General features: G+C 46.6%; 1 protein-coding gene across 1 annotated transcript in view; it reads left to right on the top strand.

The window, feature by feature from the left end:
• Positions 1-16,604: 16,604 nt before the first annotated feature.
• The window catches only part of mtss1lb (MTSS I-BAR domain containing 2b), a 201,184-nt gene continuing 192,794 nt past the window's right edge, over positions 16,605-24,994 (top strand). The window contains exon 1 of the mRNA XM_070897764.1: positions 16,605-17,327. Within this exon, the coding sequence (XP_070753865.1) occupies positions 17,256-17,327 (72 nt within the window). The 5' untranslated portion in view covers positions 16,605-17,255. The remainder of the gene's footprint in view (positions 17,328-24,994) is intronic.

The following is a 24,994-nucleotide window of genomic DNA, read 5'->3' as shown; positions in this document are numbered from 1 at the left end:
GAACTCTTAGTGGAGCAGGTATATATTCCGTACTCTTCTTCCAGGAGCTGAGCAACTTCGTCTTCATCAGCGCTGGAGCCCGGGTGATCGGCCAACTCTTCAGCGACTCGGTGAGTGAAACTTCTTCTGCACATTCGCTGAAGGTGACCTTTAGTGTTGCAGTCTTTGCAGGTAATGTCTTTGTATCGGCACTGGTGGGCCCTGTGGTTTCCTCCACAGTGCCAGCACGGGGCTAGCCGGTTGGCCCCATGTGGCGGACTCAGGGTTGCGGGACTCAGGACAGCAATCTTGCCTCTGAAAGTTGCCATTCGGTTCAATGTTCTCGTCGGGTTAGAGTCCAGGGGGTGAGTCATCAACCATTTGGAGTCGCAGACCGAAATCATGAATGCCTGGCTCACTTTGATTGCCTTCTGCAGGGTGACAGTAATGTCCGCAGAGAGCAGCTTGTGGAGGAGGCCCTCGTGGCCGATTCCAATAACGAAGATGTCCCTTAGTGCTTCGGTGAGGTGGTCGCCAAAATCACACGGTGCAGTCAATCTTCTCAGATCTGCAGCATATTTAGCAACTTCTTGGCCTTTGGGCCGCCGGTGGGTGTAGAGCCAGTATCTGGCTGTGAGGATGCACTCTTTAGGTTTTGAGTTGTATTAAAGTTACGAGCTCCGCATTGGTTTTGGTTGTCGTCGTCACTGGGGCTAGCAGGTCCCTGACGAGGCCGTGGACATTGGGCCCACAACTGCTGAGCAGGATGGCTCTGCGCTTGTTCGCCAGCGAGATCGGTGAGTCCCCAGCCAGGTCGTTTGCCCATCTCCCTGCCAAATTAGTTTAAACCCTCCCCAACAGCGCATTAGCAAACTTTCCCACAAGGATATTGGTTCCGGCCCTGTTGAGGTGCAACCCGTCAGCCTTCGGAGTCAGGGGACAAGTAGCAGAATGGATCGCTAGCTGGCTTCAAGACAGAAAGCAAAGAGCAGGGGTAAAAGGTGGCAGTTCACAGTGGCAGAAGGTTAGTAGTGGTGTTCCACAAGGATCAGTGCTGGGACCACTGTTGTTCACAATTTACATTAACGATTTAGATTTGGGATCAAAAACACAATTTCTAAATTTACAGATGATACCAAATTGGGGGATAGTCAATACTGAGGAGGAATTTACAGGAGCACATTAATAAACTTGCAGAATGGGCTTATAATTGGCAAATGAAGTTCAACACAGATAAATGTGAGGTATTATATTTTTGGTGGGATGAATATAGAGAGGTCACTTATTACTTAGAGGGTGCGAGTCTGGGTGGGGTAGAGGAACAAAGGTATCTCGGAGTACAAATACACACATCACTAAAAATAGCAACACAGGTTAGCAAGGCCATAAAAAACCAAACTAAGCACTAGGGTTTATTTCTGGAGGGAAAGAATTGAAAAGTAGGGAAGTTATGCTAAACCTGTATCAAACTTTGGTTAGACCATACTTGGAGTACTGCATACAGTTCTGGTCACCATATGATAAAAAGGATATAGAGGCACTGGAGAGGTTGCAGAGAAGATTTACAAGGAAGACATCAGAAATGCAAGGGTATACATATCAGGAAAGAATGAACAGGCTGAGTCACTTTTCTCTTGAAAAAAGAAGGCTCAGCGGGTGACCTAATAGAGGTCTTTAAAATTATAAAAGGTTTTGATAGAGTGCATACAGAGAGAATATTTCCACTTGTGGGGAATAGCATAACTAAAGGCCATCAATATAAGATAGTCACCAAGAAATCCAATAGGGAATTCAGCAGAAAATTATTTACCCAAAGCGTGGTGAGAATGTGGAACTCGCTACCACAGGGAGTGATTGAAGTGAATAGTATAGATGCATTTAAGGGGAGGCTAGACAAGCATATGAGGGAGAAGCAAATAGAGGGTTATGCTGATAGATTTAGATGAGGAAAGACGGGAGGAGGCTCGAGTGGAGCATAAACGCCGGCATGGACTGGTTGGGCCGAATGGCCTGTTGCTGTACTGTACATCCCATGTAATCCTATGTACAGGTCCCACCTTCCCCAGAACCAGTCCCAATGCCACAGGAATCTGAAGCCCTCCCTCCTACACCATCTCTCCAGCCACACATTCTGCTCTATCCTTCTATTTCTATATTCATTCACACGTGGCACCAGGAGTAATAGAAGATTACTACCTTTGATGTCTTGCTCTTTAATCTGTTTCCTTGCTCCCTAAAATCTGCCTGCTAGACCTCATCCCTCTTTCTACCCATGTCGTTGGTACCGATATGGACCACGACCTCTGGCTGTTCACCCTCCTCCCTCAGAATGTTCTGTAGGCGCTATGAGACATTCTCAACTCTAGCACTAGGGAGGCAACTGTTGTGTATGCAATAACTCAATAGACTGAATACTGTAAACTCCGAACAGGTACAAACCTGGCTCTACTTTATTAGGACCCAAAGTGCTTACAATACAAGATGGCTGGCCTTTTATACCTGGGCTGCACACATGTGCGCAGAGCCCAATGACCTCCTACAGTGGCACCATCTGGTGGCTAGCAAATCCAAGAATACATACATGACAAAATCCCCCTTTAAGATATTAGTAACGGTCTTTTTACAAATTGAGATGGTCCTGGGCTTTCCACTCCCGAGTTGAACGTCTCAGTTCAACTCCAGCCTTGGGCGAGCGTTCTAAGTCTGTTATGACTGGGGGCTGGGTAGCCGATCTGATCGGAGTGGCAATGACCACGTCAGGGATTGAAAGTCCAGTTTCATTGACCATGTCAGTGATTGAAAGTCCAGATTCATTGATGACAGCGGAGTCCTCTGATGACTGAGGGTAGGTTGGTTGGTCACTGATTGTGTCTTCCTCAGACTGTTCCGGTTCATCCGTGTGCTGCAGCTTTATCTGATCAACATGTTTCCTGCATGTCTGCCCATTCTTGAGCTTAACGATAAACATTCTGTTACCCTCCTTGGCCATAACAGTACCGGCGATCCATTTGGGATCTTGACCATAATTCAGTACATACACAAGATCATTGATAGAAATGTCATGTGACACAGTAGCGTGATCATGATACCCTTGCTGACTTTGACATCTGTATTCGGCACGATTATTCAAGTCAGGGTGGACAAGAGAGAGCCTGGTCTTGAGACCTCTCTTCATCAATAGTTCAGCAGGGGAGACCCCAGGAAGCTTATGGGGTCTTGTCCTGTAACTAAGCAATATGCGTGACAAGCGAGTTTGCAGTGAACCTTGAGTTACACGTTTCATACTGTGCTTGATGGTTTGGACCGCAAGCTCTGCTTGTCCATTGGATGTGGGTTTGAATGGTGCTGACCTCATATGTTTGATACTATTGAGTTTCATGAACTCTTGAAACTCCATACTGGTGAAGCAAGATCCGTTGTCGCTTACAACGATGTCAGGCAGACCATGCGTAGCAAACATGACACGGAGGCTCGCAATGGTAGCTGTGGATGTGTTGGATGATTGTACACTCTATCCACTTGGAATAAGCATCCAACACAACTAAACATCTTTCCCAGGAAGGGACCTGCAAAGTCGATGTGGATTCTGGACAATGGTTTAGATGGCCACGACCACAGACTCAGCGGCGATTCCACTGGTGCTTTACTAAGCTGCATGCAAGTGTTGAACTGATGCACACATGATTCCAGATCAGAGTCAATTCCAGGCCAACATACATGAGACCTGGTGATGACTTTCATCATGACAATACCGGGATGCATGCTATGTAGATCATGCACAAATTTCTCTCTGCCTTTCTTAGGCATAACAACACGATTACCCCACAGTATACAATCTGATTGAATGGATAGTTCGTCTTTGCGACGGATGTAAGGTTTGGTCTCCTCACACATTTGCTTGAGTATGGCACCACTAAGGATACAAAGTTTCACAACCGATAATATCGGGTCCTGGCTGATCCAGGTCTTAACTTGTTGAGTCGTGACAGGGGTTTCCGTCACTTTCAAAAACATCCATGACTAACAGTAGGTCTGCAGGTTGTGGCATCTCCACCTCCGGTGTGGGCAACGGCAGACGGCTCAATGCATCAGCACAATTCTCTGTGTCAGGTCTATGGCAAATGACATAATCATAGGCAGATAATGTCAGAGCCCACCTCTGGGTGCAGGAAGATGCATTGGTATTGATACCTTTGTTTTCCGAAAACAATGAAATGAGTGGCTTGTGATCTGTTTCCAGTTCAAACCGAAGACCAAACATGTACTAATGCTTCTTTTTAAGCCCATACACACAGGCTAGTGCTTCTTTCTCTACCATGCTGTAGGCTCTTTCCGCCTTTCACAAACTTTTTGAAGCATATGCAACAGGTTGTAATTTGCCCGCCTCATTAGCTTGTTGGAGCACACAACCAACACCATATGACGAAGCATCACAGGCCAATACTAGACGCTTACACAGATCATAGTGTACCATCATAATGTAACAGCAGCTTGTTAGAGCAAAGCAGATTAGTAGCTTTCTCAAAAGCTCTGGCTTGAGATCCAGTTGTCGCCTTTTCTAAGCAGCGTGTGCAGTGGCTCTAATAAGGTGCCCAATCTAGGTAAGAAATTACCAAAGTAGTTGAGTAGACCAAGGAACGAATGCAGCTCCGTCACATTCTGAGGCTTGGGTGCATTTTTGGTGGCCTTGGTTTTGGAGTCCGTAGGCCTGATGCCATCAGCTGCAATTTTCCTCCCCAGGAATTCGACTTCCGGTGCCATGAAGACGTACTTCGAGCGTTTCAGTCTGAGTCCCACTTTGTCCAGACGATGTAGAACCTCTTCCAGGTTGTTCAGATGTTCGGCGGAGTCACGACCTGTGACCAATATGTTATCTTGGAACAGGACAGTTCTGGGGACGGACTTCAGTAGACTCTCCATGTTCTTTTGAAATATGGCTGCAGCCGAGCGAATTCCAAAAGGAAACCTGTTGTAGATCGTCCTTTATGAGTGTTGATGCACGTAAGTTTCTTCGACGTGTCGACCAGCTCCTGTGTCATGTAGGCCGACATCAGATCCAGTTTTATGAACTACTTCTCCCTGGCTAGTGTTGCAAACAGGTCATCAGTCTTCGGTAACGGGTATTGATCCTGTTTCGAAACTCGATTGATCATAACCTTGTAGTCTCCACAAATCCTGACAGTGCCAGCACTTTTCATGGGAACAATGGGGCTGGCCTATTCGTTAAATTCGACCGGTGATAGGATCCCTTCATGCTGGAGTCTGTCCAGTTTGATTTCGACCTTCTCCCTCATCATGTACGGAAGTTGCATCTGAGTCCACGTGGATCTGTACCTTGGCTCCCGTGAAATTGCCGAAGCCTGCTTCAAATAGCGAGGGGAATTTGCACAGCACTTAAGCACATGAAGTATCCTCCTCTGAAGACAACGCTTTGATCTCGTTCCAGTTCCATTTGATTTTTTCTAACCAGTTCCTGCTGCACAGCATTGGACCATTGCCTGGAACAATCCATAACGGTAAATCGTGAACCGCTCCAACATATGACACCTTGATTACTGCACTGCCAATCACCGTTATGAGTTCTTTAGTGTACGTACGCAACTTGGCATTGACAGGACTCAGCTTAGGCCTCACAGCCTTAGTATCCCACAGCCTGTCGAATGTCCTCTAGCTCATTAATGATTGACTCGCACCCGCGTTCAATTCCATCGATACCAGCACACCATTAAGTTTTACATTAATCATTATCGGTTGGCTCCTTGTTAGGAACGAATATAGTCCGTACACTTCCTCCTTTGGTATCTCGGATTGCATATCCGGATCCGCGCTAGGTTGGTCATCACCCTTCACATGGTGTGTCGCAGCACGCTTGCTCAGTTGCGGATATATGCGCTGGAGATGCCCCACTCTTGAACAGCCTTTACAAATGTACTGTTGAAACGGACACTGATGATGCCAATGATTTCCCCCACAATGCCAACACGGTGATATCGGATTCATTCCTGTTGGCGGACTTTGAGCAGCCACAGGTTTTGTGTATGCAGTCGGGTAGGCCCTGCCATATGCAGCTCTGACAAACGACAATACTATCTTGTTTACAGTACTTGCCGAGTTCCAATTTTTCAATGACATCTGCTTTAAGCTTTTGTCCGTCGTCATGCATGATTGAGCAATCGTGATGGCCTTGCTCAATCCAGCGTCTCCACCGCCAGTAGCTTATGCAGGATCGCCTCGTGGTTGATGCTAATTACAAAGAAGCATGTCTGCCAACGCAGTTTCGAACTTACACAGTCCAGCTAGATATCTTAGGTCAGCAACGAATTCCGATACATCCTGGCCCTCAGAACGAATGTGCATATAGAATCGATATCTTGAGATGATAATGCCTTCATATGCTTTGAGATGGTCACGTACCAGAGCACACAATGTTTCATAGTCCTTGTCCATTAGACTTAAGGGCGAGTGAAGATTCTTTAAGGGTCCATAGATTTTTGGACCGCAAACCGTGAGGAGGACCGCCCAGCGTCGATCTGTGTCTGCCTATTTCTCCATTTTGTTGGCCACGAAGTACTGGTTCAAGCGGGCTACAAAGTCTGCCCAGCCTGCTCCCTCCACGAATCGCTCCAGAATTCCAACTGTGCTCATTTTTGCATGCGAAGGTTCTTGTTACCTCGTCGCCAAATGTTGTGTATGCAATAACTCAATAGACTGAACATTGTAAACTCTGAACAGGTACAAACCTGGCTGTACTTTATTAGGGCCCAAAGTGATTACATTACAAGATGGCTGGCCTTTTATACCTGGGCCGCACACACGTGCGCACAGCCCAATGACTTCCGACAATGGCGCCACCTGGTGGCTAGTAAACCCAAACATACATACATGACAGCAACATACGGTCCTGGAATCACGTCTGTGGCCGCAGAAACGCCTCTGTTCCCCTAACCTTACCACTATTCTTCTTCCTCCCCTGCCACCTCCCCCAACCCCTGTACAGCTGAGCCACCCGTGTTGCTGTGGACTTGGCTCTGGCTGTACTCCCCAGAGGAACCATCACCCTCACCAGTTCTCAGAACAGAATACTGATTGGAGAGTGAGATGCATTCTGTGCTATAGAATTCTATGATTGTATGAACCTTTTTGTAATTCACCAGTAAAGTTACATTTGGAAGTTTGTGTGGAACGGCAGAGTAACTTCAGCCAACTCACTCAATCCTGGGTGGCACTTTGGCGAGGATCGCATTTGCCACCGAGATTGGGAGCTCCCGCCCAGATTCATGGCGTAAGTCGGTTCTTTACTGCTGGGTGGTCTTTCAAGGACTTTTTCACAAAACTCCCGCCCAAAGTACCGGCCGGTATCTCGGCGGTCCTTTGGGCGGAACTTGGCTTCCACCAAGTTCGGGCCCATAGATTCTATGCATGGAAGCAAGTTACTGAGCTCAAGCTGTGATTGCAGGGTTAGGTGACATGAATACAAAATTGGCCATCCTCAGATGAGACCAGAAACTAGTAGAAAGGTTCTCCTATCAAGCAATAGATATGATGGAACCATCTCATTAAAAATACTCGTTGGTTAGCTCCTTTAAAATATCACATGGACAATTACTGCTAATGAAAACGATTGAAAGTCATAGAGACAACTATATACATCCTTCTACTCCCTACAGAATTACCAATGGATCTGATTACTTTCTCAATGCATTGACTCAGTATTTATACTAGTTAATGCGGTATAGGGTGAGGGGCACCAGTAAATGGGGGATTGGGAGGGGCACCAGTAAATGGGGGATAGGGGAGGGGTGCCAGTAAATGGGGGATAGGGGACGGGCACCAGAAAATGGGGGATAGGGGAGGGGTGCCAGTAAATGGGGGATTATGGAAGGGCACCAGTAAATGGGGGATTGGGGAAGGGTACCAGTAAATGGGGGATAGGGGAGGGGCACCAGTAAATGGGGGATAGGGGAGGGGTGCCAGTAAATGGGGGATAGGGGAGGGGTACCATTAAATGGGGGATAGGGGAGGGGTGCCAGTAAATGGGGGGGGGAGATAGGGGAGGGGCACCAGTAAATGGGGGATAGGGGAGGGGTACCATTAAATGGGGGATAGGGGAGGGGTGCCAGTAAATGGGGGGGGGAGATAGGGGAGGGGCACCAGTAAATGGGGGATAGGGGAGGGGTGCCAGTAAATGGGGGGGGGGAGATAGGGGAGGGGCACCAGTAAATGGGGGATAGGGGAGGGGCACCAGTAAATGGGAGATAGAGGAGGGGCACCAGTAAATGGGGGATAGGGGAGGGGTACCAGTAAATGGGGGATAGGGGAGGGGTACCATTAAATGGGGGATAGGGGAGGGGTGCCAGTAAATGGAGGGGGAGATAGGGGAGGGGCACCAGTAAATGGGGGATAGGGGAGGGGCACCAGTAAATTGGAGATAGGGGAGGGGCATCAGTAAATGGCGGATAGGGGAGGGGCACTAGTAAATGGGGGATTTGGAGGGGCACCAGTAAATAGGGGGGGATAGGGGAGGGGCACTAGTAAATGGGGGAGAGGGGACAGGCACCAGGAAATGAGGGAGTGGGGAGGGGCACCAGTAAATGGGGGATTGGGGAGGGGCACCGGCAAATGGGGGATAGGGGAGGGGCACCAGTAAATGGTGGATAGGGGAGAGGCACCAGTAAATGGGGGATAGGGGAGGGGCACTAGTAAATGGGGGATAGGGGAGAGGCACCAGTAAATGGGGGATAGGGGAAGGGCACCAGTAAATGGGGGATAGGGGAGGGGCACCAGTAAATGAGGGAGTGGGGAGGGGCACCAGTAAATGGGGGATTGGGGAGAGGCACTAGTAAATGAGGGATAGGGGAGAGGCACCAGTAAATGGGGGATTGGGGAGGGGCACTAGTAAATGGGGGATAGGGGAGAGGCACCAGTAAATGGGGGATAGGGGAGGGGCACCAGTAAATGGGGGATTGGGGAGGGGCACTAGTAAATGGGGGATAGGGGAGGGGTGCCAGTAAATGGGGGAGAGGGGACAGGCACCAGTAAATGGGGGAGTGGGGAGGGGCACCAGTAAATGGGGGATTGGGGAGGGGCACTAGTAAATGGGGGATAGGGGAGGGGTGCCAGTAAATGGGGGATAGGGGAGTGGCACCAGTAAATGGGGGAACCAGCCCACACTGCGATGTGTGCGCGCTAGGTCAGTGCAGCAGAGCAGGTCTCCAGTTGTCCTGGTTAACACTTGCCACTGGACCAAGACCTAGCTCTGTCAAGCCCGTGTGGTGGCTGGTGTCAGTCACCACACGTTAAAAAAATCCACGCACAGGCATCTTCCACCCTTCAATTCGAGTTCAGGACTGGAACATCGGATCCTTCATTGAAACATCTGTGAACTCATGTCGAAGCAAGTCATCCTCGTTCGAGGGACCGCTGTGATGATGATGACTGCGTGCTTCATAAGACACCAACTCAAAGTATGAATGTCCTACTGCGTTCTTTCACCCAATCACTATGGATTAAATGACGTATTTAAAGTGGAATTGACACCTTATTGGGAGCTTTGGGGGCAGGCACAGATTTAACACTATTACTGGGTTAATTTTTTCAATGCATTATTTTTTTGTTCACTTTGAATTATAGTCTTAACGGCTTGTCCTGGTAGACAGGGTAGGTGACAATGACATTGTATCCCCTTATTACTGTATGTGACCTGCCTTTAAAGACAGGAAAATGTCTTGCAGGAAGATACTAATGGATATAGTACAGTGATACCTTTCATTAACTGAAATTATATTTACACTTAATATTCACTTAAACCATGCAGTAATCCAGAGGTCTGGATTAATAATCTGGAGAAAGCTAGTTCAAATCCTACCATGGTAGTTTGAGAATTGGAATTCAGTTTTAAAAATCTGAAATAAAAACAGGTATCAGTAAAAGTGACCATGAGCTGTTGGATTATCATAAAGTCCCAACTGGTTCATGAATGTATTTTTAGAGAAGGAAACCTGCTGTCCTTATTGTTGTGTATCTGTAAAGCATGCACTCCCATGTTCCGCCACCAGGGAGCACATCCCCTAAAGTCCCAAGGGATCCCAGCATCCCTTGGGAGCACTGTATATAAGCCAGCCACTAAGGCCTGTTACTCACTCTGGAGTGTCTTAATAAAGACTCAGGTCACTGTTACTGTTACCTCCCTGTGTGCAGTTTCATCTGTGTTAGGAACACAACAACTGGCGACGAGCACACGAATCCAACGCAAAGATGCAGCAAACTGTGGGCATCCTGGAGAAGTTCTTGGAGGGTGAGGACTAGGAAGCCTATGTCGAACGGTTAGACCAGTACTTTGTAGCCAACAAGCTGGACGGAGAAGGAAGCGCTGCAAAAAGGAGAGCGGTCCTCCTCACGGTCTGCGGGGCACCGACCTACAGCCTCATGAAGAATCTTCTGGCTTCCAGTGAACCCACAGATAAGTCTTATGAGGAGCTGCGTACACTGGTTCTGGAGCATCTTAACCCGAGGGAGAGTGTGCTGATGGCGAGGTATCGGTTCTATACGTACCAGCAATCTGAAGGTCAGGAAGTGTCGAGCTACGTCGCCGAGCTAAGGCGACTTGCAGGACAATGTGAGTTTGATGGCTACCTGGAGCAAATGCTCAGAGACTTTTTTGTACTGGGCATTGGCCACGAGACCATCCTACGAAAACTTTTGACTGTAGAGACACTGACCCTCAGTATGACCATTGCAATAGCACAGGTGTTTATGTCCACCAGTGATAACACCAAACAAATCTCTCAGCACACAAGTGCTAGCAATGTTCATAAATTAACTGGAACTGTGTTTGCGAGCAGAAATGTACAGGGCAGAAATCACTAGTCTGCAACTACCAGCAGGCCTCAGGTGACCCAGATGACTCAGAGTCTGCAACAAAGATAAATGTAAGGCAATTCACACCTTGTTGGTGTTGTGGAGGCTTCCATTCAGCCTATTCATGCCGTTTCAAAGGGTATGTTTGCAAGAGCTGTGGAACAATGAGGCACCTCCAAAAAGCTTGTAGATGAGCTGCAAGCTCTACAAAACCTGCTAACCACCACGTGGCAGAGGAAGATCGGTCCATGGTGGACCAAAGCAATTTCGAACCTCAGAGAGAGGAGGCAGATGCTGAAGTACACGGGGTGCACAAATTTTTGACGAAATGTCCACCTATAATGCTAAACGTAAAATTGAATGGCTTACCCGTAGCCACGGAACTGGACACTGGCGCTAGCCAATCCATCTTGAGTAAAAAGATGTTTGAGAGACTGTGGTGCAACAAGGCACTCAGACAAGCCCTGAGCCCCATCCACATGAAACTGAGAACGTACACCAAAGAGCTTATCACTGTCCTGGGCAGCGCCATGGTCAAGGTCACCTACGAGGGCACAGTGCATGAGCTGCCACTCTGGATTGTCCCGGGCGATGGCCCCACACTGCTTGCAAGGAGCTGGCTGGAACTGGGATGACATCCGAGCACTATCACATGTCGATGAGGCCTCATGTACCCAGGTTCTTAACAAATTTCCTTCCCTTTTTGAGCCGGCATTGGAAACTTTTCCGGGGCGAAGGTGCGGATCCACTTGGTCCCAGAGGCACGACCCATTCACCACAAGACGCGAGCGGTACCTCACATGATGAGGGAGAGAGTGGAAATCGAGCTGGACAGGCTGCAATGCGAGGGCATCATCTCCCCAGTGGAATTCAGCGAGTGGGCCAGCCCGATTGTTCCAGTACTCAAAAGTGATGGCACGGTCAGGATTTGCGGGAATTATAAAGTAAGTATTAATCGTTTCCCGCTACAGGACCAATACCCACTACCTAAGGCAGACGACCTATTTGCGACGCTGGCAGGAGGCAAGACATTCATCAAGCTCGACCTGACTTCGGCCTACGCAGGAGCTGGAGGCATCTTCAAAGGGCCTCACCTGCATCAACACGCACAAGGGACTGTTCATCTACAACAGATGCCCGTTTGGAATTCGGTCGGCTGCAGCGATCTTCCAGAGAAACATGGAGAGCCTACTCAAGTCGGTACCATGCATGGTGGTTTTCAGGACGACATATTGGTCACGGGTCGGGACACCGTTGAGCACTTACAAAACCTGGAGGAGGTCCTCCAGCGACTGGATCGCGTAGGGCTGCGGCTGAAGAGGTCGAAATGCGCCTTCATGGCAACAGAAGTTGGAGAGAAAGATCGCGGCGGACGGAATTTGGCCCACAGACGCCAAGACAGAGGCTATCAGGAACGCGCCCAGGCCACAGAATGTCACGGAGTTGCGGTCATTCCTGGGACTCCTCACTATTTTGGTAACTTCCTACTGGGGTTAAGCACCCTCTTAGAGCCCCTACATGTGTCATTGGGTAAAGGTGAGAACTGGGTATGGAGAAAAAAAACAAGCAATTGCTTTTGAGAAAGCCAGAAACATTTTATGTTCCAACAAGCTGCTTGTATTGTATAATTTAAGTAAATGACTCGTTCTAGCATATGATGCGTCGTCGTACGGAGTCGGGTGTGTATTACAACAAGTTAACGTTGTGGGGAAGTTGAAACCTGTTGACTATGCTTCCAGGAGCTTGTCTAAGGCCGAGAGGGCCTACAGCATGATTGAGAAAGAGGCATTAGCGTGTGTGTTCGGGGTAAAGAAAATGCATCAGTACCTGTTTGGCCTCAAATTTGAGCTGGAAACCGATCACAAACCCCTCATATCCCTGTTCGCTGAAAACAAGGGGATAAATACTAATGCTTCAGCCCGCATACAAAAGTGGGCACTCGCGCTATCAACGTATAACTATACCATCCGCCACAGGCCAGGCACCGAGAATTGTGCGGATGCTCTCAGTCGGCTACCATTGCCCACCACGGGGGTGGAAATGGCGCAGCCTGCAAACTTGTTGATGGGGCCGCAGCCCGCAGACTTGTTGATGGTCATGGAAGCGTTTGAAAATGATAAATCACCTGTCACAGCCCACCAGATTAGGACTTGGACCAGCCAAGATCCTCTGCTATCCCTAGTAAAAAACTGTGTACTGCATGGGAGCTGGGCCAGCATCCCCGTTGAAATGCAAGAGCTAATCAAGCCGTTCCAGCGGCGAAAGGACGAGCTGTCCATTCAGGCAGACTGCCTGTTGTGGGGTAACCGCGTAGTGCTACCCAAAACGGGCAGGGAGACGTTCATCTCGGATCTCCACAGCACACACCCGGGTATAGTAATGATGAAAGCGATAGCCAGATCCCACGTGTGGTGGCCCGGTATCGACTCTGACTTAGAGTCCTGTGTACGGCAATGCAGCGTGTCTGCTCAACTGAGCAACGCGCCCAGAGAGGCAACCTAAGTTTGTGGTCCTGACCCTCCAGACCATGGTCGAGGATCCATGTCCGTTTCTCGGTAAAATGTTCCTGGTGGTGGTGGATGCTTTTTCAAAATGGATTGAATGTGAAATAATGTCGGGAAGCACCGCCACCGCCACCATTGAAAGCCTAAGGGCCATGTTTGCCACCCACAGCCTGCCTGACATATTGGTCAGTGACAACGGGCCATGTTTCACCAGTGCCGAATTTAAAGAATTCATGACCCGCAATGGGATCAAACATGTCACCTCGGCCCCGTTTAAACCATCGTCCAATGGGCAGGCAGAGCGGGCAGTACAAACCATCAATCAGAGCCTCAAACGAGTCACAGAAGGCTCACTCCAAACCCGCCTGTCCCAAGTACTGCTCAGCTACCGCACGAGACCCCACTTGCTCACAGGGGTGCCCCTGGCTGAGCTACTCATGAAAAGGACACTTAAAACCAGACTCTCTCTGGTTCACCCCAACCTGCATGATCAGGTAGAGAGCAGGCGGCAGCAACAAAATGTAAACGATGGTCGCGCCACTGTGTCACGGGAAATTGATCTGAATGACCCTGTATATGTGCTAAACTATGGACATGGTCCCAAGTGGATCGCGGGCACGGTGATAGCTAAAGAAGGGAGTAGGGTGTTTGTAGTCAAACTAGACAATGGACAAATTTGCAGAAAGCATCTGGACCAAACGAGGCTGCGGTTTACAGAATGACCTGAACAACCCACAGCAGACGCCAACTTTTTCGAGCCCACAACACACACCCAAAGGATCAACGACACCACGCCGGACCAGGAAATCGAACCCATCACGCCCAACAGCACAGCAAGGGCAGGCTCACCCAACAGCCCTGCAGGGCCAACAGCACGCCAGCCCAGCGAGGGCACAGCCAACACACCAGAACAGACATTTGTACCGAAGCGGTCCACCAGGGAAAGAAAGTCTCCCGACCGCCTCACCTTGTAAATAGTTTTCACTTTGACTTTGGGGGGGAGTGATGTTGTGTATCTATAAAGCATGCACTCCCATGTTCTGCCATTAGGGAGCGCATCCCTTGGAGTCCCAAGGGATCCCAGCATCCCTTGGGAGCTCTGTATATAAGCCGGCCCCGAAGGCCTGTTACTCACTCTGGAGTTTCTTAATAAAGACTGAGGTCACTGTTACTTTAACCTCCCTGTGTGCAGTCTCATCTGTGTTAGGAACACAACACTTATCTGGCTTATATGTGACTCCAGTCCTACATCATGTGATTGACTCTTAACTGCCCTCTAAAGTATCCTAGCAAACCACTCAGTTGTATGACCAGCTTCTCTTGGCAAAGAGTAATATGCAGTAAATGCCAGCCTTACCAGCAATGCCCACAGCTTTGTCCCATCCTCTCGTCAAAAAAATTACCTGAAAAAAATAAAATAGGCTAGTCTATCCATGTCCAATGTCTCAGAAAATTGACTAGTATGATATTCATATGTGGGTACATATATATTTAGATTGTGATGATATGTGTGTGTATATAGATTGTAGATTATATGTACACATGTATGTGAGGATATATATATATGGAAGAAACTGTACAGTTTTGGTTTCTTTACCTCAGGAAGGATATACTTGACTTAGAGAGGGTGCAATAAATGTTCACTAGATTGATTCCTTGGATGAGAGGAGAGATTTGAGTAGAATAGCCTATATTCTCTGGAATTTAGAAGAACGAAAGGTGATCTCATTGAAACATATAAAATTACATAGGATATACGGCACAGAAACAGGCAATTCGGCCCAACCAGTCCATGCCAGCATTTATGCTCCACTCGAGCCTCCTCCCGTCTTTCCTCATCTAAATCTATCAGCATAACCCTCTATTCCCTTCTCCCTCTATTCATCCATGGTGTCTCATTAGTGTTTAGTTTGTTCTTGTTTTTTAGCAGAATATATTTTTCCTGGACTCTGTTGAACATCATTTTAAATGTTTCTATTGTTGTTCTGTGTCATTGTTTGTCAATATTGTTGCCCATTTTATTTTCTCAAGTTCTATTCTCAGCTCCTCAAAATCAGCTTTCCTCCAATCTCTTACCCTGGTTTTCGTCATACTTATGTCTTTCTCAATTATCATCTGAAAGCGTATTATATTATGGTCACTATTGCCCAGATTTCCCCTACTTTTACTTCTCTTATCTGCTCTGGTTCATTCCCCATTACTAGATCCAATAGTAAATCCTCCCTTGTTGTGCTTTTTACGTATTGGGAAAGAAAGGAGTCCTGTACACATTGTTAGAACAGTGACTGCACTTCAAAAGTACTTCATTGCTGTGAAGCACTCTGGGACGTTCTGAGGTCATAGAAGTTCTGAAAGAAAATATAAATAGCAGCAGGAGCAGGTGTAAATTCTTGGAAGGCTTGACAGGGTAGATGCTGAGAGGTTGTTTACCCTGGCTGGAGAGTCGAGAACTAGGGGACATAGTCTCAGGAAAAGGGGTCAGCCATTTAGGAATGAGGTAAGGAGAAATTTCTTCACTCAGAGGGTTGTGTATCTTTGGAATTCTGTGCCCCAAAGTGCTGTGGATGCTCAAGTCGTTGAGTATATTGAAGACTGAGAGTGACTACCCAAAGTGCTTTTGAAGTGCAGTCCCTGTTGTAATGTAGGGAAACACAGCAGCCAATTTGCGCACAGCAAGGTTCCACAAACAGCAATGAAATAAATGGTCAGATAATCTGTTTTAGCTGTTAGCTGAGGGATAAATATTTATATATGTGTGTACATGTATTCTGAGGCTATGTTTACATATATTTAGATTAAATGAGGACATATATATATATATGCATACATATGGGTACAGCTACTTGTATATGGTCCCACATTACAACAGTGACTACACTCCAAATGTACTTCATTGGCTGTAAAGCGCTCTGAGACGTCCGGTGGTCGTGAAAGGCGCTATATAAATGCTAGTCTTTCTTTATATTTGAGGGCACATGCACTTATATTTGAGTTTACGCGTACCTATACGTGTTGATGCCCGTTTTGATTGCTGATATGCGATATGTTTACACGGGCTAATTTTCAATAACATTCGCCAACGGTTCAACAGATTTTACGCTGATCCATCCATCTGCGCTGCAGAGATTGTGATTCCTCCTTCTCCATTCGCCCATCCTCTTTATCTGGCTCCCTTTCCCATGGCCAATGAACTCCGTGCTTCCTTGGCCATGTGACACGTTTGTGGTGGGGTTCGGGGGAGTGGCTGGAGTTCCGACAGATCGAGTCTGCCGGGGTTCCATCCAGCGGCTTTGGCGACATTGTGTGTGCGCGCGGGGTTCGCTACATTCCCCATTGTGCAACATTGTGCGTGTATCGAGCACTGCAGGGAGCTCCCATTCCCCGGCCCAACAGCCACACTCCTCTCACTCCCTCTCTGCTTCCTTTTCTTTCTCCCTCTCCCCCCTTCTTTCCTCTGTCTCTTTCATTCCCAACGCTCTCCGCATCCCGTCTTTGATTTCTCTCTCTCCTCGTGTTGTTACTGTTGAGAAGTCATGGCTGTGGAAAATCATCATCTGCCTTTGGGATTGATCGGGTTGTGAAACTGACTCAAAGAAATCGCCCCCTTCCTTCGGCGCGCGTGAAATTGACGAGGCTTTTTTTTATAAACGGGGGAGGGGGGAGTGAAACTGACGAGGAGGAGAGTGATTTCGCGCAGAGTAAACTCCCCCCAACCCTCCCCCCTCCTCCTTCCAGTCTCTGCCGCAAGCCCGCTTGCCTGTGCCCGTGACCGGCCACCGAATCACAGCTGCTTGCTCTGCCGATCACCGGCGTCACCTTTTTGCTTATCGCATCGCGTGGAAAAAGGGGGCGAAAAGAAAACACAGAAGTGGATTGAAATCGTGGTGGTTTATATATTTTTTTGAATGTGCAAAGATGGAGACGGGGATAGATAAGGAATGCGGAGCTCTCGGTGGGCTTTTCCAGGCTGTCATCAATGACATGAAGGTAAGATCATATGGGTAGGGGTGGGATTAGGGGGATGGCTTGGTTTTAACATTGAAGTGCGGTCCGTGTCCTTCGCTGCAAAATTGGCAACAAATAAATTCAATCGGTCACCCTGAAGTGATTTTTGCTACTTTAATTAAAGCTGTCACCCGTGAGAACTGGGCTGCCGATTTCCTCCAAGCTGCGATTTTAAGTAAATGCGAGAGAGAGAAAAAATCGTAGCTTAATGTAAATAAAACGTGTCTTGCATTGCAACACTGGACGGAGAGGGACTGCATTCTCTTGCAAGGTCCAGTGATCTATAGGCGATCTTTCTCTTTCGGAGGAGGAGGAGGGTTTTTTTTTGTTTTATTCCACTGCAGCGTGAATGCCCCTTCTGGAATTATTATTTATTTATATGTGTGCGAGGGCTGAGCCGTTTGATTGGTAGCCGGGTTGCGGTGAGCGCCGAGAAAGAAAGGGACACAGAATTGAATCCAGTGGAGGGGACATAATATTTAGCCTTTTTTGTGTGTGTGTGTTTGAGCGGTGTTGTGTGTGGGGATTGCAACCGCCCGGAGCGGAGGATAGAGCGAGGGAATGCGGGCTGGAGAGGCATTGATATACCGCGGCACTGGTAAATCAAACAGTGAATGGCGGGAGAGGCTGTCAATTTCAGCTAGTTGTGTCACTTTCATTGAGCTATTGTGAATAGACATATATTTACAGTCGGGCAGAAGTCCCTCTACGTATGTCTGTGTGTGGGTGTCCTAATTATTTGAAACTGACTTGCACGATTGACTTGGGGTTATTCATGTATTAACATTTCGATTAAGTGTCGCCGATTCACGATACATCATTAATTTAGAAATTTATTGGGGGCGAGGAGAGCGATGTCAAAATACGCCATACACCTCCCCTCCCCTCAGAAAAAAACTGGCTTTGATAGTTGCTGGCCTGACATATTTAACTCCAAAAACACATACTAGGTGTGGGACGAACTGGTGAGAACTGGTCGCTCTCTCTCAGACATCTTTATAAAATGCTTTACATGGCTGTTAAAATGTAAATTCACTCCATAGACACTTTCAACCTTCGGGCAATATTTGTCATTTTATTTACATAAAATATGGTCCACAATTACCTTTTTTTGGGAAAACGAACCAAATCCTTGGTAGTTACCTGTATTCTTAGATTGTACCCATTGCTAACCGATCATATTTTGTAGTTACCTGTGAGGTTATGAAATCACTATTACCAGTAACTTAAATCACAAAAAGAGAAGTCCCCACTTTATCTGATTTCACCCATTACACTAATATGTTTAAGGAAAATGCCTGGCAGGGAGCTGTACCCTTTAAACTGACCTTGGCACTCACTCACTGCTTCTTCTGCTCCAAGGCAACGGTGCCCTATATTTCTGGCACGGCAGCCCCTTGGGACTGATGACAGCATTGTGGAATTAACAAAAAAAGATCCTTTTCAGCACTGAGGCTATTTTTGTTGCTAAGTGACCATTTTCTGTTCAGTATTTGACTGCAGTGTTTGAGACTGCCGTACTTGCAGAATAGCAGTGCTGTCACTGGGATTTTACTAAAGTACACTGAATGGGCTTGTGATATTTACACATGTGCTCCCGAACTGAATGATTATAGATTTTGCTCTTCCAAACTTGGGTTTGTTGGATAGACTATTAAAGCTGCATTAGACTAGAGTGCAGTACCGGTGGATACAGGTCTGTCACTGTGTAACTGGGGTTCAGTACTGGTGGGTGCAGGTCTGTCACTGTATAACTGGGGTTCAGTACTGGTGGGTGCAGGTCTGTCACTGTATAACTGGGGTTCAGTACTGGTGGGTGCAGGTCTGTCACTCTATATAACTGGGGTTCAGTACCGGTGGGTACAGGTCTGTCACTGTATAATTGGGGTGCAGTACTGGTGGGTGCAGGTCTGTCACTGTATAACTGGGGTGCAGTACAGGTCTGTTACTGTATAATTGGGGTGCAGTACTGGTGGGTACAGGTCTTTCACTGTATAACTGGGCTGCAGTACTGGTGTGTACAGGTCTGTCACTGTTTAACTGGGCTGCAGTACTAGTGTGTACAGGTCTGTCACTGTATAACTGGGATACAGTACTGGTGGGTACAGGTCTGTCATGGTATAGCACGAGGGTTCAGTACTGGTGGGTACAGGTCTGTAACTGTAACACTGGGGTACAGTATTGGTGGGTACAAGTTGGTCACTGTTTAAAACTGGGATACAGTACTGGTGTGTACAGGTCTGTTACCGTATAACTGGGTTACAGTACTGGTGGGTACAGGTCTGTCACTATAACTGGTGTACAGTACTGGTGGGGGCAGGTCTGTCACTGTAAAACTTGGGTGCAGGACTGCTGGGTACAGGTCTGACACTGTATACCATGAGGGTTCAGCATTGGTGGGTACAGGTCTGTCATTATATAGCACAAGGGTGCAGTACTGGTGGGTACAGGTCTGTAACTGTAATACTGGGGTACAGTATTGGTGGGTACAAGTTGGTCACTGTTTAAAACTGGGATACAGTACTGGTGTGTACAGGTCTGTTACCGTATAACTGGGTTACAGTACTGGTGGGTACAGGTCTGTCACTATAACTGGTGTACAGTACTGGTGGGGGCAGGTCTGTCACTAAAACTTGGGTGCAGGACTGCTGGGTACAGATCTGTCACTGTATACCATGAGGGTTCAGCATTGGTGGGTACAGGTCTGTCATTATATAGCACAAGGGTGCAGTACTGGTGGGTACAGGTCTGTAACTGTAACACTGGGGTACAGTATTGGTGGGTACAAGTTGGTCACTGTTTAAAACTGGGATACAGTACTGGTGTGTACAGGTCTGTTACCGTATAACTGGGTTACAGTACTGGTGGGTACAGGTCTGTCACTATAACTGGTGTACAGTACTGGTGGGGGCAGGTCTGTCACTGTAAAACTTGGGTGCAGGACTGCTGGGTACAGGTCTGACACTGTATACCATGAGGGTTCAGTATTGGTGGGTACAGGTCTGTCACTGTAGACAACTTGGGTACAGTACTGCTAGGTCCAGAGCTATTACGGTGTGACACTGTGTTACAGAACTGGTGGTTACAGACCTGCCATTATAAGAACATAGGAATTAGGAGCAGGAGTAGGCCATTTGACACCTCGAGCCTGCTCCGCCATTTAATGAGATCATGGCTGATCTTTAACTTCACTTTCCTGCACTGTCCCTTGATTCCCTTAATATCCAAAAATCTATCGCTCTCTGTCTTGAATATACTTAAAGACTGAACATCCACAGCCCTCTGGGATAGATAATTTCAAAGATTCACCACGCTCTGAGTGAAGAAGTTTCTCCTCATCTCAGTCCTAAATGGCCGACCCCTTCTTCTGAGACTGTAACCCTGGTTCTAGACTCCCCAGCCAGAGGAAACGTCCTCCCTGCATCTACCCTGTCAAGCCCTGCAAGAACTTTGTATGTTTCAATGTGATCATCTCTTCTTCTAAACTCTAGAGAATATAGGCCTAGTCTACTCAATCTCTCCTCCCAGGAATCAGTCTGGTGAACGTTTGTTGCACTCCCTCTATGGCAAGTATATCCTTCCTTAGGTAAGGGGACCAGAACTCTACACAATACTCCAGGTGTGGTCTCACCAGGGCCCTCTATAATTACAGCGGCAGGTCGGGGCCATAAAAGGAGCAGAGGTGCGGCGTTCTCGCACAGGGTGGTGTTCTCACGCAGTTCGGAGCCTCCACGCTGCTCCCAGGCCTCCACTCCTTTTATGGCCCCGACCTGCCGCTGGTGATTGGGGCGTGGGCAGATACAGCAGGAGCGGTGAGAGACTGTGGAGAGATGTGATCAGGGCCCAGGAGAGGCGTGAGTTCGGGACCAGGGGCCCAGGGGCAGCACAGGCCAGCCCACACTGCAATATGTGTGCACACTAGGTCTGTGCAGCAGAGCTGGTCTTCAGTCATTTTGGGTAACCCTTGCCACTGGACCAAGACCTAGCTCTGTCAAGCCTGTGTGGTGGCTGGTGTGCAACAGTCACCACATGTTAAAAAACTCTACGCACAGGCATCTTCCACCCTTCAAGATGTAGTTCAGGACCTGGAATATTAGGCCCTTCATTGAAACACCTGTGAACTCATCCTTTTTTGACGTGGAAGCAAGTCATCCTTGTTTCAAGGGACTGCCTATGGTGATATAATTGAAGTAAAACGTCTTTACACTTGTACTCAAATCATCTTGGAATAAAGGCCAACATACCATTTACTTTCTTAATTGCTTGCTGTACCTGCATGCTAACTTTCAGTGATTCGTGTACAAGGACACCCAGGTCCCTCAGAACACCAACATTTCCCAATCTCTCGCCGTTTAAAACATACTCTGCTTTTCTATTTTTCTTATCAAAGTGGATAACTTCACATTTCTCCACATTATATTCCATTTGCCATGTTCTTGCCCACTCACTTAGCCTGTCTATATCCCCTTGAAGCCTCTTTGCATCCTCCTCACAACTTACATTCCCACCTAGCTTTCTATCACCAGCAAACTTGGATATATTACATTTGGTCCCCTCATCCAAGTCATTGATATAGATTGTGAATAGCTAGGGCCTAAGCACTGATCCTTTCGGCACCCCACTAGTTACAGCCTGCCAATCTGAAAATGACACGTTTATTTCTACTTTCTGTCCGTTAACCAATCCTCAATCCATGTTAGTATATTACCCCCCTAACTTTGTTTAATAACCTCTTATGTGGCATCTTATCGAATGCCTTCTGAAAATCCAAATACACCACATCCACTGGTCCCTCATTATCTATTCTGCTAGTTACAACCTCAAAAAACTCTTAACAGATTTGTCAAACATGATTTCCCTTTCATAAATCCATGTTGACTCTGCCCAATCCTATTATTATTTTCTAAGTGCCCTGTTACCACGTCCTTAAAAATAGATTCTACCATTTTCCCTACTGCTGATGACAGGCTAACTAGTCTAGTTCTCTCTCCCTCTCTTTAAAAAGCGGGATTACATTTGCTATCTTCCAATCTGTGGGAACCGTTCTAGAATGTATGGAATTTTAGAAGATGACAACCAATTCATCCATTATCTCTATAGTCACCTCTTTCAAAACCCTAGGATGTAGGCCATCAGGTCCAGGGGATTTATCAGCTTTCAGTCCCATTAATTTTTCCAGCACCTGTACTATTTTTTTTACTAATACTAATTAATTTCAGTTCCTCATTCTTGCTAGACCTTTGGTTCTCCACTATTTCTGGGAGGTTTTTTGCATCTTCTTCCATGAAGATAGACACAAAGTATTTGTTTAATTTCTCTGCCATTTCCTTATTCCCCATTATAATTTCTCCTTTCTCAGCCTGTAGGGGACCCACATTTACTTTCACTAATCTTTTCCTTTTTACATATCTATAGAAGTTTTTACAGTCTGTTTTTATGTCTCTTGCTAATTTACTCTCATTCTATTTTCCCTTTTTTTTAATCAATTTCTTGGTCCTCCTTTGCTGAATTCTAAAATCCTCCCAATCCTCAGGTTTACTGTTCTTTTTGGCAACATTATAAGCCCTACCTTTGATCTAATACTATCTTTAACGTCTCTTGTTAGCCACGGTTGAATCATTTATCCTGTGGGTTTTTGTGCCTTAAAGGGATGTATGTTTGTTGTAAATTATGTATTCATTCTTTAAATGCTAGTCATTGCTTATCTACCATCATACCTTTTAATGTAGTCTCCCAACCTACCTTAATCAACTCTCCCCTCATACCTATGTAGTTTGCTTTGTTGAGATTTAAGACCCTAGTTTTGGATTTAACTAAGTCACTTTCAAACTCAATATAAAATTATATCATAGTATGGTCACTCTTCCCTAAAGACCCCTTTTACTACAAGGTTATTAATTAACACTTTCTCATTGCACAATACTAGATCTAAAATAGCCTGTTCCCTAGTTGGTGCCTCAACATACATTTCATGAATTTGTCTTCCACGCTATTACTGCAAATTTGGTTTTCCCAGTCTATATGTAGATTGAAGTCCCCCATGATTACTGTATTACCCTTGTTACATGCACCTTTTAATTTTCTGATTTATATAGTACTCTACATTTCCACTACTGTTTGAGTAACAGTGGGTTACATAATTGGTTGGTTTGGGTCTGTCACTGTTTAACTTGGGTGCAGTACTAATGGGTACAGGTCTGTCACTGTATAACACTGGGGTGTGGTACTGATGGGAGGTGGTTTTACATTGTATTACACTAGTGTGCAGTACAAATGGGTACAAGTTAGTTATTGTATAATACTGGAGTTACACATTGTCACTAACACTGGGGTGCAGTTGTCACTGCATAACTGGTTGCAGCACTGATGGGTACAGGACTGTTGCAGGAGATGATAACAATGGGATTAATTTGAAGTGATGATGAATTAAGAGTCGAAACCGGAAGTGCTTTGGCACAGCATTAAAGTTTGAGGTGAATTGTGATTTATTCCTAAGATCTAATTTGTACTAATACACTAAATAATCCCAACTTCAACCCTTCATCTGCCATGAAAACTAATGATTTCTCACTTAGTTTAAACATTAAAAAATAGGAGCGGGAGTAGGACATTTGGCCCTTCAAGCCTGCTCCGTCATTCAATAAGATCATGGGTGAACTTCTACCTCAATCTTCCCGCACGATCCCATATCTATTGATTCCTTAATATCCAAAAATCTATTGCTCTCTGCCCTGAATATACTCACCGACTGAGCATGCTCAACCCTCTGAGGTAGAGAATTCCAAAGATTCACAAACCTTTGAGTGAAGAAATTTCTCCTCATCTCAGTCCTAATTGGCCGACCCCTGATTCTGAGATGGTAACCCCTAGTTCTAGACTCCCCAGCCAGGGGAAGCATCCTCCCAGCATCTACCCTGTCAAGCCCTAATAAGAATCTGTTTCAATGAGATCGCACCTCATACTTCTAAATTCTAGGGAATATACTCAATCTCTCCTCATAGGACAATCCCAGGAATCAGTCTGGTGAATCTTTGTTGCACTCCCTCTATGGCAAGTACATCCTTCCTTTGGGAAGGAGAACAAAACTGTATACAATACTTCAGGTGCGATCTCACTAAGGCCCTATATAATTGCAGCAAGGCTTCTTTACTCTTGTTAATCAATCCTTTTGTAATAATTACATAGGATTACATAGAATATACACCATAGAAACAGGTCATTCAGCCCAACCAGTCCATGCCGGCGTTTATGCTCCACTCGAGCCTCCTGTCTTTCCTCATCTAAATCTATCAGCTTAACCCTGTATTCCTTTCTCCCTCATATGCTTGTCTCGCCTCCCCTTAAATGCATCTATACTGTTCACTTCAGCCACCCCCTGTGGTAACGAGTTCCACATTCTCACCACTCTCTGGGTAAAGAAGTTACTTCTGAATTCCTTATTGGATTTCTTGGTGACTACCTTATATTGATGGCCTCTAGTTATGCTCTTCCCCACAAGTGGAAATATTCTCTCTCTATCCACCTCACTCTATCGAAACCTTTTATAATTTTAAAGACCTCTATTGGATCATCCTTCAGTCTTTTTTCAAGAGTAAAGAGATCCAGCCTGTTCATCCTTTCCTGATAGGTGTACCCTCGCATTTCTAGTA

Source organism: Pristiophorus japonicus, chromosome 13, assembly GCF_044704955.1.
Source record: "Pristiophorus japonicus isolate sPriJap1 chromosome 13, sPriJap1.hap1, whole genome shotgun sequence".
NCBI classification, from domain to species: Eukaryota; Metazoa; Chordata; class Chondrichthyes; family Pristiophoridae; genus Pristiophorus; species Pristiophorus japonicus.
Note: the sequence above shows the minus strand (reverse complement) of the source record. Positions and strands in the feature narration are given on the sequence as shown.